The following is a 15480-nucleotide window of genomic DNA, read 5'->3' as shown; positions in this document are numbered from 1 at the left end:
GAACAAGATGCAAAGCATTCAAACATGTTAAAAACACAAGAGTCTTAATAAATGCAGAGTAGTTTGGACGCCGAAGCAGGATTCATACGTCGTCACTTAAAGACCGGATTCTGTTCTGTCGGGATGATCATACACTGCTTCAATAATGTTGCAGTCCAGGCTCTGGGGACGAAAACCCATAACTGATATTGTTCCATTGTGTGTTTTTCTATCCACGTATGCTTTTACTGCATTGGCAGAGTGTTTGGGGAGCAACCATTCCTTTAAAAATAGTCAGGTACAAGAAGTGGACAAATAAAATGATTAAAAAAATATAGTTCAAAAGCAAAACTTCCATATGGAGACTGGTTGTGTGAAAAAGTCTGGGTCCTTGGAAACAAACAGTGAGGGGTGGCTCGAGACTTTTGCACAGCACTGTAGATGTTGAAACATTGGTGCATCAGAAAAACCACTCAGTTAAACAAATCATTGATTTTAAAAAGCGTAACGACAGGTATCTGCTCTGAGAAGTTACGATGCCTCTCGCCACTAGCAGCATCACACCTCTGTGACGGGAAGTTTAGGTCTATATGTAAGGTGGATTGGCAGATGACAGCCGTGCTAACTAGTGCGTTTCTGCACTTTTTTGACCTAGAATAGCAGCTGTGCCGCAGTAAACTGTCATATAACCACTCAACCAGAGCGGTACCTAACCACACTCTCACAGGCCTGTAGACTCTGACCTACAAGGAAAGAAAGCTGCTGCTACTAGCACTGCTAAAGCTAGCCACACTCTTGAAACTGCATCCGCCAAATTAACGGCCACTAAAATATATCTGGAGACTCATTTTAGTATTTTGTACTTGTGCATCCACTTCAAGCCAATCACTGCTAACCAGCTAGCCTTCCTGTTGTGTGTTTTCCAGAGGTGCTCTAGTGGGGGTCCCTGATAACTGCTCTGTTTTTAATCACAAAGTAAGCCTACTTAGATAAAAAGAGGGAACCGTTATATGGTTATATTAAATAAATTATATATTTAAATAAGTCAGTTGTACGGGGCACATGCACACTCATGAAAAAGATCTTATGAACGATTCAGAGACAAATCACAGCAACATTTAAAGGATGCTTAAACTGTAGAAAGATCCAATTCCTGGTTGCAAATGGCTAAACGTGCAATATTTATATCAGGGATGTGAGACTGTACATTGAGGGCAGCACGGTAGCACTGTTGCCGCACAGCAAGCAGGTCCTGAGTTCAATTCCACCATCAGGCCGGGGTCTTTCTGTGTGGAGTTTGCATGTTCTCCCCGTGTTTGCGTGGGTTCCCTCCGGGTACTCCGGCTTCCTCCCGCAGTCCAAAGACATGCAGCTTGTGGGGATAGGTTAATTGGATAATCCAAATTGCCACTCGGTGTGAATGTGCGAGTGAATGTGAGCGCGAATGGCTGTCTGTCCCTGCGACAGACTGGCGACCTGTCCAGGGTGTACCCCGCCTCTCGCCCTATGACAGCTGGGATAGGCTCCAGCGCCCCCGCCATCCTGAAAAGGATAAGCAGAAGCGAATGGATGGACTGTACATTGTGAGCCACATACAGCCCACTTTGATCTTGAGTGGGCCGGACCAACAAAACTCCCCTTTCTGCCAGCGTAAAGAAGTTAAACTACACACGTAATCCTTGATCCTTCCTCCAAAGTTTTCCAGTGAGCCGGACTGGACTATTTGCCTGTTTGACAACCCTGATGTATATGAACAGGGGGCTATAAAACTGATTTTGACTTTTTTTTCTTGACTTTTCCTCTAATTCTTTTCCTCCTTTTTTCAAGTTAAAAGACTAGAAAATTGAAGATCGTGTCTACAAACAGCACACGAAAACTGATGGGGCTGAAAAGAATTACAGTACGTGTTGCAGTTTACCAGAACAGAACAAATTAAGGCCAATTAAGCGGTCGTCATCATCATCATGTGAAAGCACACTAATGAAAACAAGTTCATTTTTGTTTGATTTTTACCTCCTGTTAGTGTCCGGCTTCCACTCTCCTCTCTCTCTCCTGCTAAAGCTTTCAGTTTATTTTACTGGCAAGGCTGGAAAGCAAAGAAACAGCAGGCTGGCTGAGGTGGAGATGAAGCAATGGACAGAGGGTTTTTTTTATGAGTCAGCACAGATCAAAGAGCTGGAGCAGAGAAATGTGTGCACACTCATGAACAAAGAGCTGTGTTCAGAGCTGAGAGGAATTGGCTGGTAAATGCAAAGTTCCTACTTAATGCAGGGAGCCAGTTAAAAGAGGGGAGGGAAAAAAAGTAATATTGAAAAAGGGGATTGTTCACCTTCTTTTCCTCTGGTGCCAGGCGCTCTTAAGAGCCTGCTGCTTTCAAATGAACTTCCAAAACCTGTGGCTTTTTAAATCTGATTCAAGTGAGAAGTGCAATTACACAAGAGGAACAGGGGAAGTGATTAGAGGTGAGGAGCAGGAACAAAAAAGAAGGAGAAATAAAAAGGCCACCACCAGAGCGGGTGAAACCAAAGACAGACTTATGATAATAATCGAGGCATTAGAGGTGTGTAAGCTCCAGGCTGCTTATTTAGTTATGTAAGGAGGAGAGCCAAGTCAGGCCAATCTACAGGCTTGTTTGGAGAAATCCTCGGTATTTCCACTGTCAAGACCAACATGTGCTCAGCACATGGCCCACTGAAAACATCGGTGCCCTCCTCCCCTTTCCCTCTTTCCTCTCTGTACAGCACTCCTCCATAAACTGGGTCACAGACGCAACCCCACCATCTGTCACAGATCGCGCGCCTTCGGTTTCACATTCCTCCAGCGTGGAGACCCCGCAGGTCTGCGTGCGTGCGCACATGACCGCACAAGCGTGCACACGCACGCACCAGGAGGCTTCTCTGAACTACCCGATACACGAAGCAGACTCCTGTCAACAATAAGTCTAAATGGAGAGCGCAGTGGTGCACAGCCTCGCCAACAAAAGTTGCACGGTTGTCCGTTCAGATGATGAAAGCTCCGACGTCAAATTCGAAGCAAATGGACTGAAAGCAGCTGCTGCTTGCTGAGCTGGTGAAATGCCGGGCAACGCCGTGACAAGCAGCAAAACTCAAATATCCATCACTCTGTTCGACTAGAATACACCGAACCCAGAAAAGATCTTTTAACAAAGAGATTTTACTTTAGTCAGCAAGAACGTTTAAATAAAAGGAAGCTGCAGAGGAAAGTTTAGGAAATTTGGTGGACAGGTGGAGCATGAGCGAGTGGGCAAATAGGAACACCAGATGTAGATCGTTTCATTTCAAGTTGTCAAAGTGGGGATTTTATCTTCTGGCTCCAATTTTTAGTGTTTCTAAGGCAAGCTGGAATGTTTTAAACAGCACAGCAACATTTATGGCCCGTTAGCTAACATGATTTTAGGTTAGTTATAGTTTATTTATTTATATCGCACATTTAATTACAACAGGAGCGTTGACCAAAGTGCTGTACAAGAATACAACATACCTAATAAAATAACTTTATTAGTATTGATGGCAAACACCAAATATGAATTAACAAATAACTCTCATGCTGTATTAAAAGTCAGTAAATAAAAATGTGTTTTAAGATAAGATTTAAAAAGATTGGCAGTAGGAGCCTGTCTGATGTATGGGGGTAAATTATTCCACAGCTTAGGCGCTACGACTGCAAACGCCCGATCGGTGAGGTGAGAGGACGTTAAAGAGAAATGATGTTCAACACTTTAACAGAGGGTAGGATTTTTGGTTTTGTACAATTTTAGAGTGAATAAAAGGAAAAAAAGCTCTTGTAAAATTCATTTGAGCTCTAAGATAACTCCTACAGAAGCGTCAGGACTATGTCCTGTTCACAGTCCTCTTTAGGGTGCCTAAAGAACACCACTTTATTAGGTACACGTTCTTGGTATTATGCTGAACCCACCGTTGTCTTGAGAACTGCCTGAATACTTTGTGTTGTCAATTCAACACATCCAGGATACCAATCTCCTGTTCCACCCCATCCCAAACGTGCTCTGTTGACAGTAGAGGCCATCTGAGTGCAGTGAATTCACTGAAATCTTAAAGAAACCAGTTTGAGATGATCTGAGGTTTATGATATGTTGCGTTATCCTGGTGGAAGCAGGAAGATGGATACACTGTGCTCATAAAGACATGAACATGTTGAGCAACAAAACTCAGATAGTGACTTAAATGACGCTCAGTTGGTGTTGAGGGGTCCAGAGTGTGAAGCACTACACCACCAGCAGCCCGAACTAATGATACAAGGCAGGACGGATCCATGATTTCATGCTGTTTACACAAAATGCTGACCCTACAAACCAAATACTGCACCAGAAATGGACTCGGAGCAGGTTTTTTCAAACCTTCTCATGTTTGGTGAACTCATGCTTCAAGGCTGTTTTGCACTTAGAGATGTTCTTCTGCATACTTTGGCTGCTGACATACTGCATCTGTGTATGTTTCTCCAGCTGCACACAAAAAGGCACTTCAGAGGGTCATTAATATGGCCCCAAAAATCACTGGACATCCTCTTCCCTCCCTGAAGGACCTGTACAGCACTCGCTGTCTCAGGGGGCCACGGGACTGCACACACCGAGGACACCGGGTGTTTCAGCTCCTGAGAGTCAGGCTGCTGAGGTCGTGGACAAACACACTGAAGGACAACTTTTACAACAGCCCTAATCAATGCTAACAGCTCACCTGATTGGCTACCTCCTTGGACTTTTGTGGGGGCAATAACAATAATAATAATGTGCAATAAACACTCATTCTTTTATTCATTTATTAAGACATTCCTTTTTTTGCTCATACCTTTCTTGCACTTTTAAAAAAACCCACTTTAAGTTACTGTGTTGTGTTTAGTTGCGCGCAGTATTGATGTGGGACACTTTCGTTGTACTATTACCGTATTTTCCGCACTATAAGACGCACTTAAAAAACTTTTTTAAAAATCGACAGTCCGCCTTATGTAGAATAGAATAGCCTTTATTGTCATTGTACAGAGTACAACGAAATTGGAGTGCCACTCCCTTGGTGCAAGTTTCAATAATAAATATAAATGTAAAATATAAAAAGTACAAAAAAAAACAATCGTAAGTACTCAAACAATAGTATGTACAATATATACAGGATAGCAGCATTAATATAATGACAGTATGAATAGCAGCATAATATAATGACAGTGACGGTATGGAATAGGTTCAATTGTTTTTGTGCTTATTTACTACGGTGATAGCTCTGGGAAAGAAGCTATCCCTGAATCTGTTTGTCCTGGTTTTATGTGACCTGTACCGTCGGCCTGACGGTAATAGTTCAAACAGTTGGTTGCTGGGGTGAGAGTGGTCCTTGATGATATTGCCAGCTCTGCTGAGGTACCGAGAGTTTGCAGTGACCTCCAGGCTGGGCAGAGAGCAGCCAGTGATCTTCTGGGCTGTGTTGATGACCCTCTGCAGTACTTTCCTGTCTGCAGCTGAGCACCCTGCATACCATGTTGTTATGCCGTACGTTAGGATGCTCTCTATGGTGGCTCTGTAAAATGTCACCAGCAGCCTCTCCTCCAGGTTGTTCCTCCTGAGCACTCTCAGAAAGTGGAGACGCTGCTGGGCCTTTTTAACCACCGCTGTAGTATTTGCAGTCCAGGAGAGGTCATCAGATATCTGCACGCCCAGAAACCTCATGGAGTGTACCCTCTCCACACAGCTCCCGTGAATGTAAAGTGGGGCCGGGTCTGCTCTGCCCTTCCTGAAGTCCAAGATAAGTTCTTTAGTTTTCGTGGTGTTCAGTTGGAGGTTGTTAACTGAACACCACTCAGTCAGTCTGTTGACCTCATCTCTGTAGTCCGACTCCTCCCCCCTTGAGATGAGTCCAACCACTGTGGTGTCATCCGCGAACTTTATGATGGTGTTTGAGAGATGGGTAGGGGAGCAGTCGGATGTGTAGAGCGTAAACAGGAGGGGACTCAAAACACATCCTTGTGGAGACCCGGTGCTGAGTGTGATGGTGCTGGACCGGTGGGGGCCGAGTCTGACAGACTGTGGTCTATGTATGAATTCTGGTTGTGCTACTGACCTTGAATCGATTTTATGCGGTGCTCGAAAATCTGTCAAAAAATGTTTTGGTATGACTTTGGTAAGATACAAAGCTGCACCGGTTGATGTATTGCCGGAGCATTACGGCTGCCGTAGTCAGGAGCCTCGCGGAGAGATCTGGGTCCAAAACTCGGTCTTCTTCAGGTCCCACAGTCAAACGAACACTGCGGCATCACTGAGAGTTACAAACTGTCTAAATTATTTTATCTTTAATAAAATGAGCAGCGCTGCTGCTTTACCAGGTGTAACAATTATGTTTAACATCCAGGCATCCATGAAAACAGGATTTATTAAATTTAACAGAGTTAGAAGTTAGCAGGAAGTTAGCTCGCTAATTTCCACCTAAACATGATATACCATGTTCTGACTGGCTAGCTGGTATATAATGATGTGCTACGTTATCACTAGCAACGCAGCTATGTTAGCATAACATAAACACAGTAAAGCTGGAGAATGAATGCAAATGCTTGTTTTTGCTTAATGCGCCTTATGGTCCGAAAAATAAGGTATATTAGGTATGAGTGTGCACTGACAATAAAAAGTTATCTTTTTCTTACAAGTGGCTATTGTTGCCTTCATATCATGTCAAAGCAGTGTGCTCCTTCTCCTTTGACCTCAGAAATCAACAAGGCATTTTCATCCAGAGAAAATATCCAGAGAACTTTCTCTGTAACGATGCCTGTGTGAGGAAATCAGAGCAGATCTGCAGTTTCTGAAATGCTCCAATCAGCCGCTCTGTCCCCAACACCCATGTCACAATCAAAGTCACTTTGATCTCCTTTCTTCCCAATTCTGATGCTCAGTTTGAACTTCTGTCTTAACCATGTCTACTATTTTTGGTGTCATCTTTACAAGTTCAGTAACAAACACCTAAACCATCCTGATCCAGACTGGATCAAAGTGGATGATTAAAATACAGCTTTTTGGCTTCGATGATCAATCTAATCAGCTTGTGTTTTACACACAGACAAACCTTTTCATGTCACTGTATGTGTGTCACCACGTGGTTGTGGGTAGTGTGCAGGACTTGCATTTGTGTCACGCTCTGCATATTTCTGCAGGTCTTCATTAAAACTCCGGTGAAAAGTAGTGATCCCACAATTACTACTCACCTTCCAGAATGCTGATCTCAGGCCCGCACAGGCACACCAACACATCCACAAAGGCTCCTCTGGTCACCACACAACTGTTCTGTCTGAAAAGAGAGAAACACGAGGCCATCTTTGATCCAGCACAGAAAATTGACTGAAATCGGTTGACCCTCAAAAGCCGTAGAAACATTTAGACACGTTGGGGGGAAAAACAGAGTTTGTGTTTAAGAGCTGTTAATAATGAAGGATCTCTATTATCAAGTAGGCTGCCTAAATGTTCCTAAACTGCTTATCGATTTAAAGAGATAACACTGCAGCCTCCAGTCACTGATCATCTGTTTCCCATTAAGATCACAGACGAAGATTTTCTTCACGAACCGGCTGATGCCTCACCACAAACTGTTGAATTAAGGCAATGGGCATGGCCAACTCGGTGCATTTATTGCTTGTGAGAACGTTTGTGATCTCTGCTGTAACTGAGTGTGGGCTCTGTGGCTCATGCCGCTTTTGCACAGCACTGTACGACCTTCTAACCAGGAGGTGGATAAAATCCATTTAAATACCTTTTTCCCAGCCATATCCAGTCTGCTCCCTACACAAATGTATGCAGCACAAAGTGTTTACATTCACTCAGTAGGGTGTCAAGCTTTAAGCTTTCAATTTAGTTGAGCAAATTAACAAACCTGCCAACATAAATATAACATATAAAGTCACAAAACGCCATAAAATTCAAACATAAGCTAAAGAAAAAACACACCCTGGACCTACAGTTCAACAGTCAAACAAGCGAAACATCTAAAAATTCACCAGATAAAATAAATCAGAGCAAAGGAAACAATCAGCTGAAATGACCACACGGTTGAGTAAACACCTCTCTGAGAGAGGCTTCAAAAACCGAACATTAGAAACAGCCCTGCATGATTTTTGTGTTGCACTGCAACAGCGCGAGTTAGGTGTTCCTAATAAACTGGAAACTTCATACACTGTAAACATCTGAAAGCAGTGGCAGCTTTGTCACATTGGTCACATCCACGGCCTTAATAATCGGGACCCGTCTTATCTGAAAGACCTTATAGTACCATATGCCCCAACACAGCACTTCACTATCAGACTGCTCGCTTCCTTGTTGATCGGTAACAAGTAAGGTCCTGAACGCCTCCTGGGTGAGGCGTTCAGGACCTGTAAACCTGGGATGAGCCCCTGGAGCTGGCTTTGGAGTGCGGAGGTGGCCGGGGAGAGTGAAGCCTGGGTTTCTCTGCTTGTACTGCTGCCCACGGATGGCAATAACAGATGGAGGCATGGATGGTGTTTGTTTTTCCTGCAAGTCCTGAGTGTCAGTGCAGGTCAACACAAGAAGGAAAACCAAAAAAAACCCAAAGCTGTTCATCAGCTAATCAGCAAAACATTTCATCTTTCCACGGAACGACACATAAACCACTTAATTGTACTGACACAGACAAACAGTTACTGTTATTAGTGGGTCAGTAGCTCATGGGATCAGACACTGAATGGCACAGTGATTTGTGTTCTCATTTTTGATGAATCCTGATGGCTGAGAATAGGCCAGAATCATATGAGTTGCCCCCAGCTCTGTCATCCTAGACGGGACTTATTTCCTGAATGTCACAGGAGTTTTCACACAAAGGCTTCAAAACACGAACGACTTGGTGTTATTCTCTTTTTATTCCTGCCCTGCACATTAGTGAAGTAAAGCTCTCGCTGCTGTCATATTATTTGTAAATGTCGACCCAGTTTATGTGTGGCCGCTGCAAAGTGTGTGCGTTCTATCAAGATTGTGACCACAGCGCTGCAAGAGGCCACAAGTGTGTGTGCGAGTGTGTGCGAGAGAAAACAACAGAGACAGTGTGCGAGCTTGACGTCATGTTTTCATCACTCGGATATTAATAACGCGCACATGCCCCCACATCAGCCGCCTGCACGCTTAATACACGCACGATACTCGAGATGGAGCACGGTGTGTGTATGAGAGAGAGGAGCGACTGTTGGTTAACTAATGACAGATTCTGGCAGCGATGAGTCCTGTGAATGTGAGCTATCATCATCAAACACGCTGTAAGAAGTTGAATCGTTAGATCGCGATCCAAACTACACACTGGAGAAGGTCCTAACAGGCTGACGCCGGCCCTTCACGTCGCCAGAGTCATCGCTGCAGCGCGGACACCCTCGCGGAGCCAGAAAAAGTCCAAAATGACACAACACAAGGATCGGTGTGAGGCCAAAACCCAACACTGACTCAGACCAGACGAACAATGCATTCCATCCTTTTTGGAAGGCGGCTGCCTCAAATTAGTGGTGATCTGGATGAGTTTGGGAGGTTTTCTTTTCCCAAAAACAAAGATACTCTGACCTGTGATGTCCTTAGATCTGGGCGCCGGGCTCCCGGCGCCAGGCGATCAAACGAGCAGACTCTGGGTACGCTCTGGTGAGCAAGAATTCACCTCGTCATCTTAATAAAAGCTCATCAGTGTAACCAAGCAGAGCTAGTAGGGCTAGTGTTGCTAACTCAGTGGCGCTGTGTTATCTGCTGTAGGGCCTGAGCACAGGAGACCTAAACCTGACCTCACACAGAAGAGGAGGAGTTGGTGGGGGGAGGGTGGCAGGTAACTGTGCCCCAACTTGAGGCCTGGACTTTTAGCAGGAGGGCAAGAGGTAGAGGGAAAGTAGGGGGGGGGACTGCATGCAGATGGGTCAGCAGGCAGTCTCTTTGAAATGGAAGCCGGGGCAGGACATGAAGCGGACAGGGCCGGGGAGGGGATGTACGGTGAGACAAGGAGCTATTCTTCTGGCGAGGGAGCTGGAAAAGAGGGATGGATGCTTATCTGTGTGTTTGTGTGTGGGCGTGTTTAGGATTACCGAGAAGCGAGCCACATGCGCTGACAGAGAGCTTCACCGATGCCGCTTCCTGCTGGCAGGGGTCTGTGTGAGTCAGTCTGGTAGGAGCGCAAGAGAAACAGCACCTGCAGACCGACACGTGCACACACACACAAATTGAAAAAGACAGAATGGATATTTATTATACAGGAGTCAGAGTCACAGAGAATTATCTACAAGCCCTACAGAAACAGACTAAACTCCACTCATCTTTACATCTTGGCAGAGTGATACATACACATACTCTGTTGTTCGAGTGGTTTTTCCCCTCTTTTTCAACCACATTGTGTGGCAGAGATCTAATAAAAGGAGAGTCTGATGCATGTAGACAGTAACTACTGAATCACAAGCTACAGTGTGTAAGTGTAGATAAAAGATGGACCTTGTAGGACGTGTTATCAGTGAAATGAATCGTGGTTTGCCTTAGGCTCTAAAGGGTAAGCCACGCAATGACATCACACCTTAAAGGGATAGTGTAACATGTTTGGGTTTGCACTCAGTCTTAACAGGTTCATTATGAAATGAAGCATCAAACCACTACTGATGGGGATTTTCTACTGTTGGCTATATGACTGCATTTGGCAACAGGGTGAGCTCCTAAATGTTGGACTAAAGGGTGAGAAAACACTGTGCGCTGAATGAAACTTGCGAATCATCAGTAATTACAAGACAATAAATACGAATTCCCTGGTGGAAAATTTACTTGGACACCAACCACGTCTGGACTACAGCACAAATACTCCTCTTTGTCTGGAATTTAATGGTTTTTATGGTGCATTTACAAACCAATCATAAAAAGAAATCTTACATGGGAAATTATTGTTAGACGGGCTTTCTGTCTTGTTTTATTTATTACACTGAGCCAAACAGCCCGGGACGCGAACATGTTAATCCTACACAGCAACTCCACCAACCACTAGTTGCTCAACCTAAATGACAAGAAGATGGTCAGAGTTGTCCCTTTTGATGTTCCCTCTTCTGCAGTAAATACTCAAAGCACACTTTGAAAGGTCAACACGCTGCTTGCTCCAAAGGAGCATCTTTCCATCCTGGCGTGTGACCTCTGGTCTCTGGACAGGAAAGCAAGAAGTTTCCCGATGAAGATTTAATCATTCTTTTCACTTCGGCCGATTTGCCAATGAGAGACTGAGCCAGTCTGCAGCAGGTGGACTGGCGGTTGGGAGTATTCAGAGGCCAGGACACAGGCTGGCTGGCTGGTTGGGGTGTGTATTCTGGGCCTTGGTAAGTATACTCTTTAAGCTGGGGCCATGGCCACAGACCAGTAGGAAGCCATTCATTACGCTATGCAGGGAAGGCAACGTGGGGAAAACCAGGGCGACCACGTAGCACCAAGCCTGGCCGCTGAGTTCTGGCCTGCCCCATCTCATCTCCTGCAGTCTCCACGCCCAGGCAACACCCACTGGCTCACACAAACAGCTTCCACACCTCCAGGTCCTTCTTCCTCTCGCTGTCAGCTCTCTCTCAGGGCTTTTCCACCTACGAGAAGCCAGAGCTGGAGCAGATTCCCAAACCAAATATTGAACATTTCCAAGTAATTTTGATTCCCATTATTTCAAACATAAGAATATGTCTTCATTTTCACTGCCAGTTCCAACAAGCTCGGCAAAGGAAGTCATTCTAAAAGTAACCTATCACCCTGTTTGCTCACGGCCACGGTGCCAGACTAAAATAATCTTGTTTACCTGCGTGGATGATGAAATGTTGAATCTATTCTGGTGGGGGTTTAAATCTAGAAACTTCATCAAGTGTCTTTTAAAACTTGCTGGTGCACAGCCATACAGGATATTACAAAATAGTTAGTATTAGTATTTATTTATTTATTGTCATTGTCAAGAACAATGAAATTGCGTTTGGGGCTTCCATACAACCCAAAAAAAAAGAAGAAAATAATAAATACCCCTTAAAACCCAAGTGTACATATTTAACCCAGTTGAGTTCTAAAGAAAGCTTGTGGGTCTGACTTCTAACTCAATGGTGGCCTTGATTAGCTTACTGATATAAGAGCAGTTAATCATTTAACCACATTATTAAGATTTTATCACTTTGCTAAAATAAAAAAAGAAAGAAAAAGTGCAGATCAAAAAGTACTCCAGAGGTTTTTCGATATGCTTTGTGGTCTGTGCTGTTACTTCCAGTTTAGACAAGCACACGCCTGCTCATTAAAAGTTTGCTTGAGCAGCATCACCGGTTCCAGCACTGGTTCCAGTGTCCAAAGCAGGGAGCTCTGTCTTTTCTCCCTCTCTTGCTGCACTCCACAGTTACACCTCATCCACCGGGTTGGGAAGTCCCTGCATGGGAGGCTCAACCGGCTCAATCCAGCCCGGCACGGAGAAAACCGAAATATTTATAGAATTCCTCCTCCCAAAGACAGAGTGCAGAACTACACCCCACTGTGGGAGGAGATCCCGGGATAGGATCAAGCGTAAATGAATGGGAGACGATAAGACAGCAGCACAGAGACCTTCTGCAGGCTTATTTTTGTTGATCAAATGTCCGATTTCTTCCCCCTTGACTGCCTAAATGTGGATTTCCTGCTTTCTTGCTACTTCTTCCACACTTGTAGGAAAATGATCATATGACTTGTGGTCAAATAAACTGGTTCCGACATGAAAAACAAAAGCAGTACTGTGTATTGTATGATTATAATGTGTAAGATGCTTAAAGGAGCTTGCACTATTATATACTGACTTCCAGGAATCTTTTAAAACAACTAGGAGACAAGCGTATGTACTGTATACGCATGTATCAGCTCTTTGAATGCTGCAACAATAAAAAGAGATGAAGGTTGCAGACACAGACCGTATAAAACACAGCATGGCATGTCATAACCTGCATTCTCTCTGAAGACCACTAGATGGCAGGTGCTGTGATTGCAAACAGACCTGTGATCCTATAGAAATGTACAGAATAATGGCTTTGTGTCTTGACCCCTTAAAACACATTCATGCTGAGGTTGTGACTGATGACACGTAATCCAATGAGCAGCCAGTTTCCCAGTCAGACCCATCCATCCTCCACACATCTGTTTTTTCTGAAACTGAGATGAGGCGATTGTGAAAACGTTTGTCTTCGTATATCTAGGTGCATCTTTTATACTGTATGGATACAGCTAGCTGGTTTAGCGCCCACTGTTTATTATTAAGGTAGAAAATAAATGCTACTGTAGTTATGCTTGCTCATTAAATATAAGTTAGACTTATGGGTCTCCTTAGGTGGTGAAGCAATTTCCACTTCGACATGATTTTCCAAGCAATAACAGATATGGTTAGCGGGTTAGCTGTGGCTGCATAGATCAGACAATGTTTGGTTCACATTATTAGCTGATAAACTCATATAAAAAATGGCCGGATACCAAATGAATTCTGGGAGTCTGGATAAATTAGCGGCTAAATCTTAACCACTTAAAACTGGCTTTTGCTATCTGACGGTCTTCTGTGTTAGCAGGCACACTGGAGTTAGCTAACATTAGCCAGAAGAAAGGCAGCTCCAGAGTGGATTTATTCTCAAGCATGCGCATCACATCCTTCAGATTTTCAGAGAAACATACTTCACATTCTTCAGATTAGATGTGACATGTTGTAAGTCCTTCAGACACTATTTGAGGGAATGGTGAGAGTTGGTAACATCGCTGGCAACAAAATACATTAAAATATGAAAAAAGTATCCAGTGTATGTGCTTCTATTTAAACATGGAGGTTTGCAAACATTGCAAATAATTGGCACAGCGGTCTAGTGGTCGCCTCACAGCCAGGAGGTTTTGGGTTTGCATGTGCCTGTGTGGGTTCTCTCTGGGTACTTAAACTTCCTCCCACAGTCCAAAGGCACACATGTTAGGTTTAGAGGCCATTCTAAAAGATCGGTAGATGTGAATGTTAGTGTGAAGGGTTGCAAGTCTGTCTTTGTTGAGCCCTGATTATACTGATTATACTGCGGACATGGACAGCTGGATACCCAACTGCCAGTAAGTCATTCCTGTTATTCGTCTCTTTACTTCACTCCTTGAGGCACATTCATAGTTCGTGCATTGTAATGTAAATACTCTGCAGACGAGTCTACATGATCACAAAAAACATGCAGGAACGTGAACACAGACTCTCACGCTCACCGTATGATCGTGAAATTCACATCTCTTCACATCCCAGTGGAGCCGTGGATGCAGAAAGTATAATCGAGGCTTTAGTGCATTTATTCAAAACAGACATATTTATTATATCATATAAAAAGATATTTATCAATGCAGCTGTTTTAGATACTTTAGAACCTCATAGTGCAACCACGCGTCCCCCTATAGCTGTGGATTGGAACTTCAGACAAAAAAAATACAAGAAAAACTTGAATTATGAAAATATCAAACCCTCCTTGTATGCCTTGTTCTCTAAGCAGACATTTAACTGTTTGTGTGTGCCTTTTTGTGTGTTGCAACAAGCCTCATTCTGCTTTTGGGTCCGTTAAAAATAGTGGTGGTGGATGTGAGGTCCCTTCAGACTCTGTTATCAGGCTGCCCTGCCGTCCCTCCCACTGCCGCAACCACAGACTGACCACATGTTGTTGCAAGCGCACATGCGCGCACATGCACAAAGCAAGTGTAAGCGCAAATAATTGCACAGCAATCCGGGGCTCCGTCCAGTAAAACACATTCACAAAGAAACGCATAAATCGGCGTTCACATAAAAGCAGATAGAGGTTAGGCAGAGTGTGGACGCGCCCAATTAGACAAAAAGAGATCCAATAAAGACGAGCTAAATATAAAAAAAAACAAAAGAAACACAAACTTTCCCTTGCCCTGCACGGCCGTATTCTTGCACAAACAAAGCTTATAAATGTACTCCATGTGCATGACTATATCACTGTTAACAGTTATAACAGAGCATCGCAGCTGGCCTCCAGGGAGTTGTTTGTTATTTTATTATGTCCAGAGGCGGGTGTACATACTGGTACTAGCAGCATAGGGGGTGTGCATGTGTGAAGGATTGACACTCAGCTGTCGAATATCCTGCAGTAGTAAAACAGGAGCTCCCTGAACAAGAGGCCAGGGGTTAGTTTACTTTGTACATAACAGAAGTAAAGATCAATGATATGAGTGGACAGCAACTAATGACCATAAACATGAGACATTACATTTGTACTTGGGCAAAACTGACAACTTTAAAATGGCTGAATATATATATACATTTTTAATGGAAACTGTTCGACAATATGGATTGGAAATAAGTGGTAGACAAATCAATTCTGCAGAAGAAAGTCAGGACGTAAACATATGAAGTTTACAGGCATCCAACACTGGTAGGGAAATTGTCTCCAAATGTTGGACACAACACTAAGGCAGGACATCACGATATATCATGATGTGAAGACAGACTAAACATATTCCTAAATAAGGTTTTGGACAAATAT

At 43.8% G+C, this 15480-nt stretch overlaps 1 protein-coding gene across 1 annotated transcript in view; it reads right to left on the bottom strand.

The window, feature by feature from the left end:
* Positions 1–15480, bottom strand: part of thada (THADA armadillo repeat containing) — a 124112-nt gene that overhangs the window by 33876 nt on the left and 74756 nt on the right. The window contains exons 30-31 of the mRNA XM_085478395.1: positions 10048–10151; positions 7195–7277 (exon numbers count right to left, since the gene is read on the bottom strand). Coding sequence (XP_085334521.1) covers positions 7195–7277; positions 10048–10151 — 187 coding nt within the window. The remainder of the gene's footprint in view (positions 1–7194; positions 7278–10047; positions 10152–15480) is intronic.

The sequence above is a fragment of the Copadichromis virginalis genome, linkage group LG13 (assembly GCF_057382275.1).
Source record: "Copadichromis virginalis isolate Kocher_CV1m ecotype Utaka linkage group LG13, C_Virginalis_male_GT1.1, whole genome shotgun sequence".
NCBI classification, from domain to species: domain Eukaryota; kingdom Metazoa; phylum Chordata; class Actinopteri; order Cichliformes; family Cichlidae; genus Copadichromis; species Copadichromis virginalis.
This window is presented reverse-complemented; position numbering and strand designations above follow the sequence as displayed.